The 24,234-nt window shown below is 43.9% G+C and overlaps 1 protein-coding gene across 1 annotated transcript in view; it reads left to right on the top strand.

Annotated features, from left to right (window-relative positions):
• Nucleotides 1-24,234, top strand: part of RAB35 (RAB35, member RAS oncogene family) — a 202,052-nt gene that overhangs the window by 64,374 nt on the left and 113,444 nt on the right. The window contains exons 2-3 of the mRNA XM_069619733.1: nucleotides 8,182-8,232; nucleotides 9,345-9,468. Coding sequence (XP_069475834.1) covers nucleotides 8,182-8,232; nucleotides 9,345-9,468 — 175 coding nt within the window. The remainder of the gene's footprint in view (nucleotides 1-8,181; nucleotides 8,233-9,344; nucleotides 9,469-24,234) is intronic.

The following is a 24,234-nucleotide window of genomic DNA, read 5'->3' as shown; positions in this document are numbered from 1 at the left end:
GTGAAAGTTTAGGGTCCCATTTCTTCGGTCAAGGGCTCGAGCTAGATTTTTTTGTTTAATAGCCTCAGATGCAGCTATAGTGGTGCATTTGGGGACTGAGATTACCTTTAAAAAAGTGTTTGGCTGACGATTTTCCTTTTGTTTTAGGGGTCTGTTGATTTTTCGGAAGCTTTTTTTTGGGCTATTTTAGGGGCCTGCTTACCTCGTTTGGTTTTTTGTTTCTTGGGGGAGCAGTTAAGTCAGATGGTTTAAACTTAGAATTTTCCTCCAACATTTCCTCAGGGCTAGGTTGCAGGATTTTTAAGCTCTTTCCCCTGGGCCAAATGACCCCCGCCCCCTCTCGAGGATTCGTAAATAACATCATCAAAACACGGTATCACTGACTCGATCACATTCGGTTTTAAGTTCATCTTTCTGGCATGCGGCTCTCCTGAGTTGTCCTCAGGCGGTATGTCTGTTTGAGTCGATGCAGACTTGATTTGCGGTTTCACTTCTCTTGCTGCCACAGAAATATCCCACATTTTAGCTAGGGCAGCCTCATTGAGAACTTGCTCCTTCATGATTTTATCCATACATTCACTCTGCAGGGTTAGTTTCTGTTCACATGCTAAGGGAGATCTAGGCATTGTGGTTAACGCTAAATTCATGGCATGTAACGCAATCCCCCACCCATTATCAGATTGCTGGACTACCAGACATATTCATACTTTGGTTTTGAGTTGACACTGTTGTCACTTCGTGTTCATCATTAATGGTGTGAGGTTCCCTTACTGATATTGCTGACACATTTACCTGCCCATGAACCTCACTGCTAGAGTGGGATTCACTTATTGAAATCTCGGTAAACATTACCGGCGAGGCTGATAGATTTTCGGGAAGAAGGTTGTTCGAAAAGACAGAATAATTTGCATCCAAATCTATCACAACAATGTCCACTTTCTGCACTTTAGGTGCAGTTAATTTGCTAGACTCTTGGGCCGGGGCGCTAATTGCCGGTATTGATCCCAATAAGGCCGTGTCCGATATAGAACAGTCCTTCACTGGACACTCTGCTGGGGGCTTCTGCAGTTTCTCCTCTGTTTGCAAAATAACAGGATTATGACCCAGTTTACTGTTTGTTCCAGGGGAGTCAACCCCCTCACCATGACTCTTCACCTGTGGATTTAGGGGCGTGTTTCCAGACTGAGCCCGGAATGCAGAGAGTGACCCATTACAGAATTTACATATGTCTACATTCCATGGAACAGTGTCTTTTGACCGGCTCCGTATCGGGGTGGAGCATGACAGGCCAGCATCGCCCTGTTTTCTGGGGTCCCCCATGTTCGCACTCTTTAAGGGGCTCCGTGCCGGCATGCCTGTTTTTAGAGATATACGCATGGTAAATTTAAGGGCTGCTAACACCCGGGACCAATTTTTACTTTGGTTAACGGTCCTCCGGAGCCCCGCCGCTGTGGCAAAGCGGGACTCTACGGAACTCCACAGGTGCGCACGTGCGGTGCGCGCGCTTTCTTTTTTTATAGGCACGCGCACAGGATTAGCACAAAGCCTAGATAAACAGAGGATATAGTAAGGATTAAGGGCAAATAGTAGTTTGGTACTCGGGCTTCAGCTGTAATTGATGGTCAAGTGTTCACCTTGTGGGAAACTTGGTACAGTCACAATTGTAGAAAAGCGAACACAATCCAAGGAAAAGCAGAACAGCCGGGAGCGGCAAAGCGGGACTCTCCGGGACTCCACGGGTGCGCGCGAGTGGTGCGTGCGCGTTCTCTATTTTATAGGCACGCCCACAGGATTAGCACGAAGCCGGAGACGTGCTGGAAGGCAGGTAAGCTGGAACGCTGGTGAGGTAACTGGAATTGTACTATGGCTGGTGTGGTCATTTCTGCATTGTCTGAGCCGTGTCAGCAAATGAATAGCCACAGCTAAACTTATTGTTTGTACTGCATACACCATGCTTTTTTGTGCATATACATAATTTTGCTAGCTGCTGCAGTACATTTAGAAGTGTGGTTGATGACCTCTCTTCCATATAAAATGTGTGTTTTTTATACTGTATATCTGGGGAAAGTGTTGCAAGACGGACCATTTCCACTGATTTAAAAACATTTTTTTTTAAAAAGAATTCTTAATAGTTGGGAAAATTCCCTCTCAGAGAGGATAGCTCGCTAACAGTGCATGCCCACTAAGCGATTTACCTTGTTAGTTCCGCAGATGGAAAATAATGTATGCATGAAAACCAACCATTTCCGCTTTTAGAGAAAATAAATTAGACAGAGCATTGTTCATAGCAGAAGGTACGTTGCGCAAAAGCCATTCATGGCTTTGCAATTCAGGCTTCAAGCCGAAACACAGGCGACCCTAATAAACATGCCTATTGATGACTCTGTCCTCTTTGGGAAGGCAGCGGATGATCCATTGGAAACCACACAGAAGGAACATTAAACCCTAAAGATGCCACAGCAGATTTCAAATAAACCATTAATTCATTGGGGCACCTTCAATACTCTGTGTCAATTTAGTAGCCAGGGGTACACAAGGGCCTCAGTCTGGTTTTGGAGCCACTTCATCCTCCTTGTACAATCCTGTTAACCAGTCTTTCTCTTTTCTACCCAGTCAACAGAGTTGTTAGAAGAGGTAAACGTCTGGGCAGGGTTGCAGCCTCTGTAGGCTCAGCTTCCTCCTCCAGCAAATGACGTTCCAGTCCAGGTACCCTCTCGTGCTTCCCCAGTAGGGGGCTGCATAACACATTTCACACATGGATGGGAGGGGATAACAATCGGTTCTCCAGCATTATATCTTTCATAAATTCACATGCTGTGAATATTCTCTGTCGTCAAGCTGGGCTTCCTTATCTATAACATTTTAGCAAAGGTAAGTGCATTTTTGTATACTATTCCCCCTTGTTGGGATTGCTTTGGGTCCATCTAATGGGGTATCGAGTAGCAGGCTACCCCCTACCCCCCCAGCCTTCCTCAGATTCTGACCGCATGTCACTGGATGGAGTCCCTGAGTTTTTTTCCTTCTCAGGACAAATAGTTTTCATCAAAAAATGACTTTTCCTTTGCAGGAAAATAATCCTTCTACAACGTATCTTCAACACTGAAGACCGGATCAGAAAAGAAATGGAAAAGGACAAGTCTTTATTTAAGGCCTGCAACTAACGCTGTCTTAAACTTCTTTGAAGGTGACAAACAGTGAGTGCATTTACTGCCTTTATGCCAGTCATTCAGCCAACAATTTTGAGATTTCTTAAGGGTGTAGCTGAAATCCTGAAGGATGGGCATCAGCGACTGGTGTGTTGCCTCCAGGAGGGACATTACCCGCCGTCAGTCTACTAAAAGTATGGCCATGCCTTGGGAACAGGTCCCCTTCTAGGGAAAGGGACAGGTCTGAGGAAAGGCCCCATAAGAATCACAAGTGTTGACATGGTTTGGAACCGCCAGTGACCGGTGCAGTGGACGTAAAGGCCTCTACGTCGACTAAACATTAATCCACCATTGGACGTAGCTATAGCCCATCAACGGTAGGTACAAGAGACAGAAGGCCTTAGTCGTTGGCTCGATCGTCAACCATGAAGAAGGCACCGGAAGGCCCATGTCCATCTACAGCAAGTTTGGTGGCCTGAAAGCCTGACGCGCACTAGTCTACCTGAGGCGTATTGTCCACCAGCTTGATAGCGCCATCCATGGAAAGTCATCCAAGGTCACCTTGGTCAAGCTAAAGGAAAACATTGAGGCTACAAGACAGTTGACCAATGTGAAATTGAAGCAACCGCCCTCGTCCACGGGTGGAAACTTTTCTCGTGCAGAGGAAATTCCAGAATAGTCGTTGACTAGGTTGTTGACCACGCCCATTAAAGAAAGAACTCCTAAAAGACTGGAGGAAAACCTATCAACCAGAACCAAAGGCGCTCAAACCAACCTTGCTGAAAGCACATTCACGCAAGCAGGAGTCCAGCCAGGTGGATGAGCAGGTGTACACCTCACTGTCTCTCCAATCATTTATTCCAATGTGATGCCAGAAGCAGATGTGACTACAGGCGTTCCACCTACTGGTAGTCAAACAGCATAGTGGACAGCCTAAGCAGGCACACGGTGCAATTGCACGAGTGGGAGATCAGCCATACACAACTGCACAGGGTGTTAAAGTGGTGGGCCCGGCCATAGACCTTTGTCTCGGCTAGCAACAAAAAAATGCCCAGTCTACCCAAACAGAATTCCACAGTGCGGGTCCAAGTTGGATGCATTCTCATTCCCATGGACAGACCTCTTTGCTTATGCTTTTCCACTTATTTCAACCATACGTTGGAAAATTCAGATGATCATGACACCCCCTTAAAAAAGTCATTTTCTTTGCGCCAGACTGGCTGCGACAGACGTGGTTCTCCAGCCTACTCAAGCTAGCAGCAGATCAGCCGATAAGACTGTCCAAGCAACCAGGCATAATTTCTCAAGATCACGGAAGGGTCTTAAACCACGACCTGCAGTCCCTACAATTAATAGCATTGCTCCTGACTTTGCAGCATTTGGACAACTAGCAATTCCGCAGCACTGTAGAAACATTCTCGAGGCAGCTAGGGCACCTGCCACAAACAGATAGTATCACCTCAAGTGGAAAAGATTCTTTGGCTAATGTCTAACACAGGAAAGGCTTGAGCCACTTTACATAACTCCTCAGCGACTTATCCGTTACCTACTGTCATTGGCAAAGGATGGTCTCAGTCACTCATCCATCAAGGTGCACTTGGCAGCCATTTCTGCATATACAAGGAAAATAAGTGGTACACCATTATTTAGCGACAGGCTAATCAATCACTTCCTAAAAATACTTTTTAGGGTTTTCTCGCCGTCTATCGAACTCCGCCCGAGTGGAGCTTAAATACAGTTCTCATGACAACGCCATTCAAGCCACTATCCACTGCGAACATATAAAGCATGTATCCTGGAAGGTCGTCTTCCTAGTGGCAGTCCTGTCAGCCAGGTGGGTATCTGAGTTACAGGCGTTGGCAATCAACAAACCGTACCTGCGCTACCGTAAAGATAAAGTGCTACTGATGAACAACCCACAACTCATTCCTAAAGTGCCAACGTAATTCCAGAAAAATACCAACCTAGCACTGCCTGTGTTTTTTCCACAACTCGCTACTCCCGCAGAATTGGCGTTGCACGGCTTGGACGTCAAAAGGGCCATGAAGTACTACTTACACAGAACAAAATCATTTAGGAGGTCCACACAACTTTGTAGCTTTCGGTCCCAGCAAACCGGTGTAAAGCAATATCCAAGCAGAGTTTGTCTAGATGGATTACGTCGACTATTTTTCTGCCACACGGAAGCAGGAAGAGTGCTCCAAAGTGCACCTCGAGCACTTTCTATACGAGCCACGGCTGCATCAGCAGCACTACGGTCAGGGGGGACAGTTTGAGACATTTGCCAGGTGACAACTTGGAAGGTGCCCCATACATTTACCAGACACTATTGCTTGGAAAAGCAACCTGCAGCGGACATGCTGATGGGGAGAGCAGTTCTGCAGCGTCTGTTTCAATAAGGTAGGAGTCCTTATTTACCTGCCTGCAACCGCCTAGTCAATACTGTTATGCAATATATTCACAGCATGTTAATCTATGAAAGATCCAATACTGGAGACAGAGTAAGTTGCTTACCTGTAACTCCTGTTCTCCAGCATTGGTATCTTTCATAGATTCACATACGCCTTCCTTCCACCGCGGCCGGTTAAAAGGCCTCAGAATCCACTACATGATCCGGTTTGACTGGTCAGAATCTGAGGCATGCTGGGGAGGAGGAACCTGCTTCTCGATATCCCATTGGATGGGCCCAAAGCACCCAGAACGAGGGGGATAGCCTACAAAAATGCACTTAAATGGTTCGTTAAAATTATATCTATAAGGTTACCGAGGATTCATAATACATTTTAACAAACCAGGTGGGATTCCCCACTTCTCCAGCTTTTCCCATAATTTCGTCTTATATACTGTGTCAAAGGGTACTTCCCTTTTACTACGAGATCCTGATAGCAGCTTTAAAGAAAACCATTCAGATTTGTTCCGTGTAACTTATGGAAACCCGTTTGAAATGTTTGAATCAAATCTTTGACATATGCCCCTGAATCCAAGTTGCTTAATATAAGGGAGGCAAAGATTTTGCAATCGGAATCAAGAATTGGTATGGGACGATAGTTTTTGGCTTCCGACCTTCTTCCGCTCTTATTTATAGGAATAATGAACGCTGTTTGCCAAGTGTCTGGGAGAGTGACTGACTTCAATACGTCGACAAATATCTTCAAAATTCCATCCTACTCCATCAGGGCCCCCTTAAATAGGCGATTTGAGGTATTCAGCCCAGGAGCTCTTGAATTAGTAGCTCTCATGATCACCCTGTACACATCACTTGTGGACAAGTTAATTGAGCCCACCAAGCTAGTTACTACTCTATTTTGCTTCTTCCTCCCCTCAACCACAGAAGATGGGTTCCCATAAAGTTCTTGAAAATGCTTCACCCAATCAGATTCTGGCACTGCATTAATAACCTGGTCCACTTCAACCCTGGACTGGTTATTCATCAGTGCCCAAAAGACTCGCGACTTTTTCTGTGCAAGTGTCCGAGCAATTTCTCTGCATCAGCTTGCAACATCAAAGCTCTGGTTTCTCCCCCAATTCTCATGTTTTCTTTTTTCCACGTCCTTCGTTGTTAAATTTTCTCTTATGAATGGCTATGATGTCAGCCCTCGTATCCCTTTTCAGCCTAACCAGGGCCTTGTTATACTTGTGTGATTTTTGCATTTTTATAATGTTTTTATTTCTATTTTTTATAAGCTGCAGCCTTTGGGTTTTTGGCAGCGTTCTTACGCCCTGGTAAACTGTTGATATATTCACTCAAAAAGCTGTTAAAATTGTCATGTTTTCACTAGTTCAATCGTTATAGGATTCCACACAATTCTATTTCTAGCTACATTTCACGAGACACTTCCTTTGAAATACACCCGTTCACAAACAAAACAACATTGCAGCATGCCGTTGTTGCTCCATCCATTCGGGACAATCTCAAAGTTGTTACTTTCCCATTAGAAAATCATCAACAAAAACAAAGTTCAATATTGAACTCTGATTACCCCGGACCAGGTTTGGCAACATCCATTATTTCCCTCGACCACCTCATTCAAGCAATAGATACCTAGATTGTTCAAACAGCTATCGATTTTTGGCGCCATTGTCCTGCATGTCTGAGATCAATGGTGACCATTGCAGCTCTGCTAATCTCTCCAGAAGTCAGGGGACTGTGTGCAGTCTGAATTAAAGTCCCCCAAAACAATCACTCGTTCCAAGGGATGCCCCTTCATCCATTTCATGACTAGGCCAGCTAGTGGTTCCAAGAATGGATATAAGTGACATATTCCAATGTGCCAATAGACATTGCAAACCTCAGAGAATCCCCTTCTATGCACATTTTAGTGTTTTTATCTCATTCAATGGAGAACTATATTTTTGGGTGGTAAAGTGTCATTATGGCTGCTTTCACTTTCACAAAATCCTGAATTAACTGGGAATACACACCTCGGTGCTTGGAGGACAAACAGATGGCCGTTATGCAAATTATGTTGAGGTATTTGTGTTAGTGGTAGCAATGGCAACAATTTCAAGCTACAATGTTTGGTAATTTTTGTATATAGCTCTTCATACTGGTTCCTTTAATTTGTAAATGCTGTAATAATCAGTTTCACAGTTATTACCTACTTGTGGTTCTCAGTTTATCGACCTAAGGAGGCTGACGGGAAGAGTCGGCCCAACTGGGGATATCGATCTCATGTCACACAGCATTATCCAGTTCCCAAGGCAAGGGCCTTACGCATGTACTTTTAGGCCATATTAGTGCCACGGACTTGGAAAAGAGCTACAGTATGATGGTTGGGAGGGGTATTCTGGCTTTTCATTACAATGGATTGTACTTTCGTTGCTGGATTGTAGTAGAAGAGAGATTTGTAAAATGGAGCTATGTCTTGGTTGAAGGCTCACCACTGGTCAGCATTTTGTCTTGTTGCAATGGATGCAATGTGGCTATGAAATTGTGAACTCTGAGCCAGGGGTCAGATTACTTGAGTCTTTGCAGGGTAGGGTTTGTCCTGGGGCATATTTTCAATATGTTGATTCTTTTGCTCTCTATTTGTAGGTGTGGGTAAGAGCAGCTTGCTACTCCGCTTCGCTGACAACACTTTTTCTGGTGAGTTTTCCATCCCATTTCCTGCCCCATACATATAATTGTGAACACATTGTATGGACAGAGTGAATCGGGAAACTCGGTTGGGACAGTACATAATTTCCTAAGTGGTGTGATGTCTGACCTCACAAATGGTGGGCTTATTTATATTTCTCACAATTGTGTGTATGCTAGAACATGTGCTACTTGCCTCTCAAATGTCTTCATTGATGGGGGTTGGAGGAGTAGTAGGCCTCCTTTTTTTTTAAAAAAAAGAAAAAAAAATCCTAAACTGAGTCGATTTCTGCAGAGTCCATTTGGACACTGGCTACCCATGTGGGTGGTAGTGCTGGGGGCAGGGCTGTTTACATCTAATGTTAGAAGCACTGGATTTAGTCTCTGCTTCTGGAGTGGGATCCAGCTGGATCTTATGCTGAATACACAGTAGACCTTTTACCCTGGTGGTGGTGTGCAGCCGTTTGTGAACCCACATCTTGAGTCAAGTGAACACAAATTAAGTGCAAAGTAACTCAAGCTGCTGTGGAGCATTTTTCTGCTCAGTGAAAGGTAAGTCCTCTTAAGATTTTTAAATTGGCTTGTAGAACTGGACTTGTCTTTCCATAGTTTTGTTTTTTATGTATTCCAATATTCCATGTGAGTTTGTCTATTGTCATAACCATTTTTCTGTATAGGATACAACATGCTTAAATTAGTCGCCTGTTCTTTACATACTCTTATTATCTATTGTGCGCAAGTTTCAAGTTTCTTGCTATTTGTATTAAACAACCTTCATTGAAAGGTACCGTTGTACATTGTAGTACACATGGTGTACTTTACACACGCACTGATTTCTGCCCAGAGACGGTATGGGACTCATGGCATATATCCTGAAAATGGCAGTGATGCACATATTTCAGTAGAGCTCTTGGCCCTACATTGCCCACAACATCTCATGAACAGTTCTAGAAGAAAATAACACACTACCCTATGCACAGTACATGGAAATAATGGAAGTTCTGTTTTTTTCCTGGTATGGTCATACACTCATGATCTGCAGCCGCAGTGGGAAATCCTAGAAAGGGAGTTGATGTTGGACTACAGATCACAGTTCACTTGGTTTTATGTTTTCTTTCCAGGCAGCTACATCACTACAATTGGGGTGGATTTCAAGATCCGAACAGTGGAGATTAATGGGGAGAAAGTGAAACTCCAGATCTGGGACACAGCTGGACAGGAGCGCTTCCGAACCATAACATCCACGTAAGTGATATCTATAAAAGCTTGCAAAACAGGAACCCTCAATTACTTCCCAGGCAACTTTTTGAAGCATAAAAACGACAAACTGTATAACTGGGAGATGATTGTTGTGATGCTGCATGACATGCTGTAATATCTACCTGATTTTCTCTTGACAGCCACTCTTTGGAGCACAGTCTGCAATTTAGATTGTTGCTGAAATCTGTCAATCTGTCAATTTGTTAATGAATGCACCTTTATTTTGTTTACAACACATCCAATGTTCTAGTTGATGTATCACACTCAGGGTGGTCTACAACCATGTTTTTGCTCACTGTACCCTTCACAGAGAAATATCAATTTGCATATGTGACTGGTCCGACCTGAAATGCTAGACAATTCTCATCTGAACAAGAGCACCATTCACAACCCCAGACACGTGTTGCTTACGGCTACGCCTGGATGCCCTGTAGTATAATGGGGTAAAACCCCAAGTTTTACTAAATGTGTTTTGCTCCATCTTTAAAGTAAGTTGATGCTGTGCAAGATCAACATTGCACTCTTAAAAGGGGGATAATCCCATTAGGCAGCAGTGCTGTGCCACATAGGCATCTACTGTTTCCAAATTTGAAGAGGCAATCCCCATGGAGTAGTATATTATCTGCTGATGGACCATTGGTCATGCTTCTTCATAAGTTATGCATCGCCTGTATGGTGGTAGCCACAGAGTCTGAGATTTCACACTTGAGGCCACAGACCAGTCTGAGGTATGCACAAGAGTGGAATGGGTTAGTAAGGAGATGCAGTGTTTTAAGGTGTCTTAATTGACTTACAAAATATACCTTTGCTTTAAATTGCCCTCATAGCCAGTGACCCCTGATTTAACACTGCCTATCACAACAGTCCCACACAAAAATTCAGCGACAATTAAACAGGAGGTTTTGCCTATGAATATACAAATGTATTAAAATGGAACGCCCTCCCACCCCACATCAGGCAAATGGACGCTGATGCTGCCTTTCGCAAAGCCATCAAAACTAGGCAGTTTGTTTGACTTTGCATGTTCTGCGTTCACGTTCATTGTAACCAAGTATCTCACCTATATATGTAACCATGTACCGTATCTAAGACTATCTGTTGGGCGGCTTCAATGTAACCCTGAAGTAAGCCTTCTTGCGCTCCAATTCACAGCGCCTCAATGCTCGTGGGCTTTAGTGCGCTTTACAAATACAAATAAAATTAAAAATAAATACATTAAAAATAAAATGCATCAAAACCAAAGGTGGTCTCCTAACATTATGCTGTGGCCGTCACCTGCAATACTCTTGCAAAGAAGTACAGGCACTAGGCTACAATAACGTATTGGACACCTGCTATTTCTCATTGGTTGTCAAGGCACACAATCCATTCATATAAACAAATTGGATCTATTCTGAAAGGCAATATACAGTATGGTTTTAACTTATTTAACTTATTGATGAAAATGTAATGCATCTTTTTTCAATCACCAAGTGTTGGTATCTGAAAAGGATTTCAAATAAACATTTATTTGGAGTTTCTTTTGCGCCATTGACAAGTGTTGGTGTCAGAAAAGGTCTACATCATATACATCCAATTCAATGAAAATCTACTCATTGTGTGTGAATAGATATTTTTCTGTTGGCCTCCAGTGTGGTCATATACGTAAAATACAAACTGGTGGGCTACACAAGGCATTATTAGGGTATTTATTGATGCAAACCTACCTTCGGGAAATAAACAGCTTTACAATCATAGGGGGAGAACCAGGTGAGGGAAGCAGAAAAGCAAAGGAGTAGGCAGTGAACAGGGCCCGGTTTCCTTTTGGGAGATCACAAAATACTGGGGTCATTTATAAAGTTGAAAAAAAGCCTAAAACTAGAATGTTCTGAATGAATAGGAACTGTTCCACCCACATCCCCAGTCCTGCTTAGTGCAGAGCCCTTTCTTCTATTTGCAGTGAATATTTCAATGGTCATTTTAAATTGACATTTCCTGGGTGATCAAAGTAGGCTGATCTCCCCCTTAATCCACTAAAATGGGGTGGCTGCACTCAGATTGTCTTATGGTTCCCAGAGGTCATGATTTGAATTATCCTCTGAAATTTTGTACACAAGTTCTGTGCAAATTATCAGTCTTAAAGTACACCTTCTGAAAACACAGGATTGGATTTTCTTGGCTACTGGCAGAATCACAACCTGTTTTATATGGCAAAAATGCTGTGGCATTCCATTTTAAACCACTAACCCAGTGGCTTCCCTTCACGCCCAACCCATTCAGTGGCCTAGCTGGTAAATAGTTCATGAGGACGTACAGCTAATTCTGCTGGTGTTTATACTCTTCTGGGTTTGTCTTTTAAGACACATGACCGTTATGACGACTCACAACTTCGTTCAGTCAGTTATACCTCTGGCCATTGTACATTTTAATTGGTTATTTATAACGCGCTTCATACCCAGAGGTTTCTAAGCGTGGACCCGGAAATTGAACCTGTGTTGCTCCGTGTCTTGCTTCCAAGTCCATTGCGTTGCCCTCGAGCTATCCTCCCTCGACTTTAGCTTTCAACGTTCCAAATCCTTCTCTGGAAATCTGGGCTTAATAAGGCCAAGTCATGCATCCGGTTTCCTCTGGACAAGAACTTCTATTATCTCCAAGGTATTATCCCACTTCAGCACTTCCTGTTAGACACGGCTTCTCCGTCTGTATGCTTGTCAGAATTCCAGAGCGCTCTACTTCCTGTGTGCATCAAATGACACTATTTAAACCCAAACAGTGATTTTTCTTTGTACAAGTTTTCTTATTGATTCACTTCAGATGTTGAAACACCATGTGATACATCCAGTTATTTGCAAAGGTCCAACATATTTTCCCATTTTATAATGGGAAGTTTTGGTCAGATTTGTACCCAAATCCATTTTCCCACTTGACGTTTGTTCTGAACCTGTCCCATTATGTCTCTTTTCGGATTCTGAAAATAATTTTGGATCTGGGTGCATGTAGTATGACCAAATTGTAAAATTATGTAAATGTATTAATATTTGATATATTGTGGGGCATGCTCCAATGAATCCGAAACACACTGCTTTCTCAAATGACTGAACTTATGTTCAGTTTTGTAAAAGACTTTATTTTCAGTTCTAATTGATATTATTGTACCTGGAGGCCCATTTAAGCTAACCATTTTTCCAAATCGTGGAAACAAACATGAACAGATGATACTTTATTGCTGAGCCTTGTCAAAATGTCGGAAATGCTGGAACTTGGTCTTTTTTTTTTTTTTTTTGGCAAGGACTTCGTCTTAATGTCCATGTTGGTGTTTGCTTCAGCACTTAACCATTTACATGCGGTAGTGTACGGAACCTACAATGATTCCCTAAGGGAATTCCAGATGAACAAACGAAGGGGTTAATGGATTTTATTGATCAGTGGGAGCTCTCTTTCGCAGATGGCTGACCTCTGGTCATGAGCACTACCCTTTGCCTTGTCATCCGAGCCTTGGAGACATGTATTCTGACACAGATCTGCACTAGGTTTGCGTTCCTAAAGGAACGTGTGCTTGTTACACAATTGCAATGATTTTCTGACTTCCAACTCTAATGAAAGTCAATTGAGCACACATTATTTTGAAAGATACTTTTGTCCCTTGCACTGTTGAAAGCAGGCAGATTGTACTTGCATTGAAACAATGTCGATGTTCTAGTATTTATATAGAAAAATGACTGTGCATGTGATTGTAGAAAGTAAATTCGCCTACACATGTCCTCAGCTGCATATTCGAGTCGAGGAACAATGCAGATATATTTTGCTTCCTAAAAATTGGGTTTCATTTATACAAATAATCCTACAGTGAATGAGCACAGAGTATACTCTTAGACATGAAAGGTCGATAAAGAGCTGGTCATAAAAGAGAACTTGTAGGGAAAAAGAACATTTTGAGGGTTCCCATGATTAACTAATTGCACTAAACCTTTTCTGGCTCCCTTGGTTCTTTATTTTTCTGCCACATGCATCTCCTTTGGTATGCTGCTCAGTATCTCATATGGCTATCGGGGTTAGGGGTGCTTTTTTTTAAGCATCCCTTTTATCTTTAAGTATGTTGTCTAATCTTGGATGCGTGTTGTGGAGTATGGCGGTGGCAGGTAGATATTTTGGTGGCCATTTGGGGGCGCAAACGGATTTGAAGTCCTGCAACACCTAATTTCTGTTTTGTAAGCTTTCATTGCTTGAATGCAATACAGGTAGGGCTGGGGATAAGGACCAAAAGCCATATCTCCACATTTTTTTTTATTTTTGACTCAATCTCCATGTACCATCTAAATCTCGATCTTGTTTGTGGGTTAGATGATGTTGTAAGCTGTCAACTACATGTGAGATGTCAAATATAAAGGGGTTTGTGACATTGATCAAAATAGTGGCAATACAGGGTCCCTCTTACTGTTTTGAGAATACACACAGCTGTGTAAATATCAAAATGTAAATAAATTGTATTATATGTAACGTACATATCTCAATGTTAATGATATTCTGTGCCTATAGTAATTTTCGAAATACATCAATATTTCTCCAAAACTCAATACATCACCCAGCCCTAGATAAAGGGGTTGGCCAGAATGGGCTTTCTCCCTATTTCGGCTGTTTCAGAGACCACCAAGACCATATGGACATCCCATTTGACATCTGTGTGGGTGTGCATGTGGCCAGCAAAGGCTTGAAAGCTGCACTGTTTGAGATTAGTGTGCAGGATTTCCTGTGCCCATGTGTAGATGTGTTATCTGCGGAAAGCCTGTGTCATTTTTTCAGAACAGTCTTGGAAATTACTGAGACGTCTGCTGATGAGGGGAACTGCTTCTGTGACCTGCTGTTCTGGCTGTGTCAAGTCCTTTGTGGCTGCTCCAGTCTTTCTGCTTGATTGAAAATCCTAGTTGGTCTCATCTTCTGCTTCTCTCCAGCCTTTCTTGCCCTTTTCACCATGGCCTCCTATGCCGGAATCACCATGCCGAATGTACTTTTGCTCAAACCCTAGACTTGTGCCTGTCCTTCCTACATCTAAAGTGGGAGACTCAGGCTGCCTTGCAGCTACACTACCTTGGTCTGGTCAGTCATGGAACAGATTGGCTTCTTGTTGAAGGATGATTTCCTCTTACCTGGCTGATCTGTAACTCAACCAGGAGTGCCTCCGACCTGCTTGCTGCACCCCTTCATTACTGCTTTTCTGTTGTCACTGCTATGGTGCCCTTCTTATTGTGCGACTTCAAGAGCGAGTTGTGCGTAGTTGGGCATCTGGTCGGGGCTCCATCTGCACCTAGGACTCTTCATACTGACTGGTGATCCCTACTGCGAACTAGCCAAATCCAATCCTGGCTCTGACACTCACATGCACCTGTGCCTCCTGCCACATTCAACATTGAGTAGCTGTCCCTCAAGCCCTGCATGCATAGCGGTTTCTATGCCCTCAACTGCAACAATGTTAAATTGTGAGCTAGAGGCTGCAGCAATCTACCTCCGCTGGGCTTCTGAAATTAGGACCAGAGTCGAACTATTATGGTGGGGTCCCAAGTAATATTGATCTATTTTTCAACATAACCGTGAGAAACCTATTGGGTTTTTCTGGTTAAACCTGGTGGTACAACTTCTAGTAACTTTGAAATTCTGTAAAATAGACATCGACAAGTACTTGCTTGTGAACTACCATTTTAACGTTCTCTCAGAAAACTCCAGGGCGCAATCATGGTGTTTTTAACTTGTTAAAACTGGAGGTAGATGTCTGAAAGGTCCTGAAAGAGCAATTGTGCACTGCTACACTTTAGACAATTGTTTTTCATTAAAGCCATGTCCACATCCTGCTTGGTCCCACGCCTGAATTAGAGGTTGGAGGGTTGTCCAGAGCATTTCCAGTGGCTATGCTATATTCATAATCTTCCAGCCGTTAACCACCAGTTGTTTCAAATGTCATCGTTAGCGGGACGGATATGCACAGCTGTGGGAACATAGCCTTCTGTGCCTAGCGACCCAAGCTACACCTCACTGACTGTGCCCATTGAGCTTGAAGCATATCTGATCTTGCTTGTGGTCTTGTAAAGAAGGGATGTGACCTTGGATTTTCAGCTGGGCTGTTCCTTTTGGGGCAGAGCTAAAGCCTGAAAATCATATTGGCTTTCTCCTTCTGTAATGGAAAGGCAGACTGACAACAGATGGTTTGGATGGTTACCCAGAGCAATGCCAGTGGTTGATGTATTCCAAACCTTCCAGTCATCCGTGTGGAATACCGAAGTGTTTTAATCTGGTTGTGGTCCATAGTAAGGTGGAAATTGTTTCCACCTGCAGTCAGTCTTCAAAATCAGGGTTGCAGGGATCAAAATAATGAGTTCATGAGCAGGAGCGAACCAAAGCCTATGGGTGTTGTACATCACCAAGTAAGCAGAAGCCACTTATGGGAACAAGGAGCTAGTACATAGCATTCCACAAAACTATGCTTCCACACGGGAGGCAAACTATAACTTTGTTATTTCTGTAGGAGCCATTATGCTTTCAAGTTCTTCTAGTTGTGGCCTAAAGCTATTTTGTGCACCTTCTGAACTGAGGCATCGGCTGGTCTGAAGATACAAAAGTAGCTCATGGTAGACGTTCTTCTGAAGTTAAGCTGGCTCCTCTAAGGTACACGCAACAGCAAAATTGCTCCCAGCAATTTCAGTACCTGTGTTTCCATGATGGAGGGCGATAGATTTGAAGAAAGGGCAGTATTGTCATGCGTGTTATGCTGCAGTGAACTAGAAGGGTTTGTAGCTAAGGTTGATACGGGGGGCATAGCTTTGGTTGGAATGTTTCTTGTGGATAAGGAACTTTCTGATTTTTCCGATTCACAAACCTTTGCGGTTGATGTGGACCACATTGATGTTTGGGGTCGATTTCTATACTACCGTGGCATAGTAGTCTGCAAGCCAGGTTTCTGTAATGAAGAGTGTTGTCTTCTAGGAGCAGTTAATGTAGGTCTGTTCTATGTATGGAGATTGAGTATGCGTTGATAAGAAGGCAATTGCTCCTCTGTCCAGATCGTTGTCCCCGGTCGTCTTGATGAAGCCTTTCTGGCTGTTGTCGTTTTCTTGGTGTTACCAGTCCATGTGACTGCCCTTGGTTGTTTTGGTTTTGGCTGCATTTGTCTGTATGTTTAGGTGCTCTGATCTCCTCCTTTTATTCATCATGACAGTTTTGTGGCTGTGGGCTGTAGATGTGTTGTAGGCTTCTGTGCTCGTAGATGTGGTGAGGTAATGTTTGAGCTTGTCTAGAAGGTTTTGCTTTGGGTTCCCGGTTGGTCTTGTCCATGACGTCATTTGAGATCGGACATGCGTTGCTCAAGATGTGGCAGTCGCATTTGATGCAAACACTGCTGGAGACTACGCTAGTGTTCGGTTGCATGTTCCCTGTGTTGTGACCTTAATCTGGCGTTCAGTGTACCAGCACTGCATGCCATGTTGTGGGTTCCTTGTCCTTTTGTGTGTTTTAAAAGAAATCTATATTTTATTTAGATACAACTGTTGAGCATTTATTATTGCCTCATTGCACCAGTTTCCTGAGCTCTTGCATCTGGTGAGGTAGTGTAAGAGGGAGACAGACTTGGTCTGGATGAAGGTGGTGTGTTCTTCTAGTCCCCAACTTGAGTGGGTGGGGTGGAGTGTCCTGTAGTTCGTGGAAATCGGAACAAGTGTGCTCATGGCACCCCTTTGTGATGAGTTAGGATTCCTCCTGTAGTTCTCCTTTTCTGGTTGGATCTTTTTGGCTATCGTTTATGGGTGCTAATTGGGGCCTCAGTTTGTGCAAGAGCTTGTTGGAAAATTGATACTTGCATAGTAAGATGTCCTGAAAAGCACTAGCACTTCTAAACCTTTAGTTACATGATTGAACGAAGTTTTTCTGACATTTATGCTATAACCTGTCACTTTATGTAATTTACAACAGGGCGCAAACCCTGTGTGCTTGTGTTCTTTATTCGCAGGTCTGGAGTACCAAAGAAGTTCCTGTCCGTTAAATAAAAACTGCATGCTGTACAGACATTATCTATTGTGTTGCCCTGGTCCATGATCAGCTTACTCTTAGTGAGGGGTGTTCAAGCCTACAGCGTTTTTCTACTCAGTCTCTATAATCCATTTGAACACTATTTAGGCTGATTGTAGTAAGTGTGTAGTCTTGTTCACTGAGGTTAACTGCAGTTTGCGGTAGGTATTTGACATGTTCTATTTCTATCTAACTGTTCCCCTTCTGCATCTGCCATTAGGTGTTGCTTTCCTTCCAATGGCATGGTGAATGTACAAAGCCGTACAGCATTGTAAGACCATGTCACTTTTATAGAAGTGACATTTATTAACACTAATTTGTGGTCCTATTCATTTCCTTTAATCTACTTGTTTTATAATTTGCACACTACATGCCTGAGGATTCTACAGGTCCAACCACATAGTGAGCTTTTCATGTTAATGCAGTGGCCCTTTGCCATTAACTGTTTTTGGCTTCTGCAACACAATTGGTCGGTATTACAGTAAATGCTTGCCATGCAACCTGCATGAGTGATTTTGGATGGTCCCTTTCCATGGCATCATTTCCTGTTTGTCAGCGGTTAACCTCAGACGGGAAGTGGTCTGATGAATATGTTTCTGCTTCGCTGACTCTATGCTCTCTAAAGAGCTCATCAGCTGAGTGTGTTAGTCTGAATTTTTAGGTTTCCTGTTTCATAACCCACAATCTCATTCTAGCCTTCTGCTCAAATGCTTTTTATCATAGAAAGCCTCTTAGATCGCCACCTGTGTGTCGTCGTCGTCCTCCCCCTTTCCTTCATCTTTATCATTTCTTTTTTTCCTGCAATGAAACCCCTCAGTATGGTTGGTCTCCTGCTGAAGCAGAACCCGGAGGTGGGTGGCGTGGAATAAACTGTGTTCTCTAACACCCCAGAGTCCTCTTTAGAAGGCTAGTGAACCTCCTGCATGTGTTTGGCATTAGCGGTGCATGGTGTTCAGTAGTAACTGGGTTGGCTGGATGTGTCCACAGAAGAATATGACCTCCCCCTTGTTCCCCTCTGTCTGATATTTGATATGGTACAGCACTACGACAGAGTTTTGATTCTCTTCCTAAATGGGTGACTGTCTACAACGCAGCTAATCTCTGCAGGTAAAGCATGCCAGCATTGTGTGTCCAGCACAGAGCAGCATTTGCCAAAAGCCCTGATATGTTGAAAGTGTGGGATGACCCTGTCCTGGGATTTTGCTCCCTTGCTTCGAGGTCGTGTGCCATTGGAAACATTGTTTGAGGTTTGAACGGGCTTCACCATGGAGTGCTTTGTGCACAAGAGTGAAACTTGAAAAACACTCTAGAATTAACAGGATCCAGTTCAATTCTCTAAGAGCTGGAGAAATGTGGACCAGTCTGGATGTTTTGGTTTCTGATTGATCTGCAGTGTTGTGTACTACACATAGAAGGTGGAAGATGGATTTGGCACACACAACTTGTTACAGTATCCAAATGTAGTGCTTATGGAGACTCTGGCGATAGTGGCACATCATGCTTCTGATAACAAGGGTCTACGTTGCTTTTGAAGCATCAGGTGATAGTTGGCAGAGCTCACAATGCTATTTACTTAAAGGGCTCATGGATAGTTTGATATAGGCCTCTCCTCTAGTCATGTTGCTTTAAGCTGCACTGTGATAGAGAACCCTGACAAGATATCTTTATAGCTGGTAATACCTTTTTGCAGGGTGTTGGTGGAAACTATCTCCTTTTTGTCCTTGTTTAACCCAAGCTAGTTATCAATCATCCATCTCTTGTAAATCTTCAAGATATGTTTCCAGCCAATGTTAATTTGGGGTCATCCTCTAGATTGAAAATGTTCTGGGTGTCCGTAGCACAGTCTGGAAAACAGCACTCCCATTCAGCGAGAGGTCATGTTGTGGTTCGATATCAAAGAGGGGAATGTAGGTATCCTGTGGGACACCACACGCCACTGTTTCATGCTGGGATTCAGATTCCCCAATGTTGACCCTTGATACCCTGATTCTAGCAAATGAAGCCAACCAATTGGAAGATGGTGGGGGGCGGTAATGAAGTGTCAAAGGCAGCAGAAAGATCTAGTAGCATAAGGGTTCCTGTATTGCATGGGTCGATGACATGGAGGAGGCTGTTTTATGCCCAGCAAGGCAAGCTCTCTTCCTGTTGGGCCTGATCCTCATCTCCTAGTGGGTGGTGGGCTTCAACTTGAGCGTGAAACCGTCTCATAGCTGCCTTGTCTAAGCTTTTCAAAAGAAAATGTTAGTTATGAAGTCATATTTGGCACAATTCCTTTGGGTCTAGAGTATGTTTCTTAATGAGTGGGGTGACCCAAGCTTTTGTGATAACATCTGGAAAGGTTGAAGTCTCTAAAAGGTTTTTATGCACTTTGGAATAATCCTGTTCGGGCCCAATATACCTACATGTTCCCTGGTCATAGCAGATGGCCAGGAGTTGCCTAGACAATCAGTTTGGTTAAGGCTTAAGTTAATGACCCAAGTTTCTGAAAATGATAGATTAGAAATTTAAAATGTTGCATGCTTGTAACTTGTATGGGGGGTTTGGCGGGCAGGCTGCTGTAAAGTTTTCCCTGTCTAGTTTAGTTGTGTGCATTTTTAACTGGTTGGAGTAGACTGAGGCTTGTGCTTCTGTTCTTATTTTATTTCACAGGGAAAGATTGAATTGTATTACTCAATGGTAGTAGAATGCTGGGTTTTTCAGGAGGTGCTGCAGCTCTTGTGTAGGCTGCTCAGAATGTTTCTGATTTAGCTTGACTTAGTCCCACAGTGGTGTGTCACCCGACTAGGAGTCTGTGTTCTTAATAGTGCTTAATTGTTTTTCCTGACTTTTATGCTTGGCCCACTGACTAGATTGGATCTGTGTGATTTGTTAAGAGTTAATTTGATTGTGGTGGAATTGATCTATTTTTCTTCTTTTTTGGTAGCTTGTGCTGCAAATATGTGGGGAGAGAACCCCACAAGCCCTCCCTTCCCCAAGCACCCATATTAATTATTGCCCTAAACCCACCCCCACATATATTTGCTGCAAAAACAGTCCCCCAAAAATTTCGATTTTATCAGTTATGGTCAAATTGGATAATACTAGAATCACCTGTAGCTGCCATGATTGGGGGGGGGGAGGTGCTGGGAGGGATAGAATGTCACAATCTTTTGTGTACTGGCATACACGTGGCATTCGTTTTTGTTTCTGGCCATGATTCCCATGCCAGGGTGCCTTGTTGTGCAGGCTGTAGGTAGTGCAAAAGGCTGGACGTGCTATGTACACGGTGATTAGTTACTCCAACATTTAGAAACGTGGTGTGTGAGACCTCAATGAACATGCCTCATACTAGAGGCCTCTCTTGACGGTTGTGCCACACATTAAGAATGCTGCAAGGCAATAGTCACCTAGTTTGTAGGGGTGGGGGGGGCAACGGTTGAGACGCAAGGTGCAGATCACATCAGCTCTGCTGCTCAAGGCCTTGAAAGTTGCTAATGTAGCTACAATCAAGATGAACCTACATACAAGGGGCGAAGCCTCTGGTATGAGTGGAAACCTGGTATGAGTGGAAACCTTTGATGGGATGATTTGTTTTCCGACATCTACTTGTCAGGGAGTGGTCCCCAAAACAGCTAGTACCCTGATGTATGACCTCACTACTGCTCACTGAGACTAGCTTCCTGGAGCAAAGGGTGAAGCTATGCTACAAATCCATCTACATATTCATACATAACTGGGCATATCGTTTGAGGGGCCCATGCTGGACCTGACAGAAGGTAAGTGAGCGAAGGTCCTCGCAACCATGGTTAAAACTGATTTAACGACTTGGGGCGTCACTCTTTGAAATGCTAGTCTGTCCTGACCATGACAGAACCTGACAATGCAGAATTATCCCACTAGGTCGCGATGCAGGGAGGCACCAAAGTTTTGCGTACAAGGCAGGGACCCCAGAGGTGGACTTTCTGGGAAGATGGAGAACGTATGTTGCTCTCCCCTCGCCTCCAAAGTTAGTCAACGTTTCAAGCCACACTGCTTCCTCCGCACTGAGGCATCTGTAAAAGGTTGAATGCAGTCTAGGAAAATGTACGGTGTTCTCAGAATAAAAGGCTACACTTGCGCCACACCAAACCTTTGTGACGCCACTGTGCCACATAGCCATCTGTAGCCGCCTACCTGAAGTGTCCTGTAGCTTCCATGCTCTTGCTCTAAGGGGCCATTCTCTACGAGAGCCAGGGGCACATTTTGCTGTGCAGTCTCTTAAGCTTTACCATGGAGAAACCACAAAGTTGAACACTTCTATCCAGATTATCCTTTGGGAGACAAGGTGAGGGCTACCAAAACATTGACATACCTACCCATCTTACCCCTTTTCTTTGTTCTCCCCTCCCCCTTTGAGGCTAGGGAGATAAGCCCGCTCCACAAGACCCTCCATAGGGGTCTGGGCAAGTAGGACCTCACTGGGTGAGACTTACCCCTTAGGGGACAAGGGTTCCCGTGAGGAACTCACTAGATCATTCATCATAGTGGCATATATGGGATTGCTAGATGGAAAGAACATTGTAAGCTCCAGGGACTTCCCTGAAGACAATACTAGAATATCGTAGTGTGCACAAAAAAGGAGGATCTGTTATCTTTTAACAGAAGACTTACATTTACCTGAGATGAGGAGGCTCGTAAGAGTATGCAGCCTTCAAGTGAAACCTAAGCTGAGAGAGGAGCTAAGCAGGGGCAGCCCCCTGATGAGATGACGCTGGGAGAAGGCAGAGCCAAGTAAAACTACAGAGACTTTGACTTTCTTGAGTCCTGGACAGCAGAGGGAAACGTGAGAAGCCCACTTTCTGAGGAGAGAGCGACAAAGAATGCAAGTCTTATTCTTATGGTGGCATGAACACGAGGATTTTGTGGTGGCAGTCTACCCGTCGAACAACGCAAAAACCACCACACCAAGCAAGAGTCCAAGAGACCCGGCAACCTGTAGCCCGGCACAGTCGCGTAGAGGAAGAGAACAGCGTAGGTTTTATTTTATTTTGGCTGATTTTAGGCAGCCTACAAAAGGACATTTCAAATGGATTGTGTCCTCCCACGTATTCCTCACCTTGTGACATTCTATCCGCCAGCTTGGCTGCTTCGACAAACATTTTCCGGCAGAGAGTGCTGTTTATGAAGTTGTGGCGTCGATGTCCCTCGACTGGCTCCGTACTGTCAACGTCACCATCAGTATAAATGGCTCATACTGCGCCCGTTGGCTTCAGTTCCGTTTTTCCGATTGCTTCGCTCTCGAACGACGCGCATTGACATTTTCTGAAGAAAATTTCATCTTCATCTACCCCTTCTACACCCAAGACCGGGTTCAAAAAAATGAATCGACTGCAGTTCGAAGATGTTGATAACAGATCCCCACCGCATTTGTCTTTGGTGCCTAGGTTCAGATCATCGAACCGGCGACTGTGGCTCCTGTCAGTCGATGACGGAGAAGGCCCTTCGTGAAAGGAAAGGTAAACTGGCGGTGGGGTGGGATGCTTCGAAGGCCTCCTCGAAGGCCTCGTCAAAAAGACATAAAAAATTGACCGATTCAAAAGAATCGGAGCGTCATAAAAAACACTCTAAGAGATCCCGATCTCGTAGTAGATCGAGATGCTCTTCATCTTCCAATTCAAAAAGGGTTAAAAGGAGACTTAGATCTCCGTTTTCATCATCCGATACATCTACCGAATTGGTACGATGCCAGATTTAAGTTGGATTCCCCAAGAAAATGGGATGATTTTAGAAGAAAGATGATGGAGGTCTTTGCGAATGCGGCCTGGACCCCCCCCACCCCCCCTGAAAGAAGCCTCAAAAGAGCCAGACCCCGGTCGCTCCATCGGACGACCCAGGGAAGTCAGGCACTACTGTGGTAAAAACCAGTAGTATGGGTGAAACTCGCAAGACTCGAGTCGAGGCCAAGTTGTCGAGGAATCCTCGAGGGTCGACTTTCCCCGACACTGCATAAAAAACAGAAGTCGTCAAACATCTGCGTCTTCGACATCAAAGCCTAAAGTGTCTTCGACGCCTTTGTCGAAGACCCAATCAGTGTCGTCGAAGATTCCTTCGATACCATTGAAGGATCCTTCCATTCCTTTGACTAAAACTTATGAACAAGACAGGAGATTTACTCCATTACCAAAATCAGACTTTTCTAAGTCTGTCTTCAATATTTGAAGAAGGTGGCTCTGAAGATGAGGGTTCTCCTTTTGGGGTGCAATATGGCACTAGACAGGTTCCAGAAGAACTAATCGATCCAGAATCCTAATGAGACCTATGTGATACTCTTCACTCTGCTAGTGGCATTAATACGTCACCTGAGCTAGAATTTGCGAGACCTGATCCTGCAGATTCAGGGTACAGGAGTTTAATGAATAGTAGAGCCTCACCCACCTTTGATTAGGATGACATGACTGACATTCTAGATTGGGGCCCCCAGACGGATCCAGTTTTCCCTTTCCATAGGGCACTTTAGAGAACGGTAGAAAAGAACTGGGAGGCACCTGACAACATTGATGCAGTAAACAGTAATTTCCCTAAGAAGAATAGAACTTCTAGTTCTGATCCTGAGTATTTGAACAGGCATCCTACTCTAGAAAGTCTGGTTATTCAGGCTGCAACAACCTCAAGACAGACTGCATATCAAACTATCCCTACGGCTAGAGAGATAAGAAGGTAGATGCTTGGGCCCGTAAAGTTTTTACTTCGGGTAGCATGACTTTA

Source organism: Ambystoma mexicanum, chromosome 10 (assembly GCF_040938575.1).
Source record: "Ambystoma mexicanum isolate Mex_15411 chromosome 10, UKY_AmexF1_1, whole genome shotgun sequence".
Classification (NCBI taxonomy): Eukaryota; Metazoa; Chordata; class Amphibia; order Caudata; family Ambystomatidae; genus Ambystoma; species Ambystoma mexicanum.
Note: the sequence above shows the minus strand (reverse complement) of the source record. Positions and strands in the feature narration are given on the sequence as shown.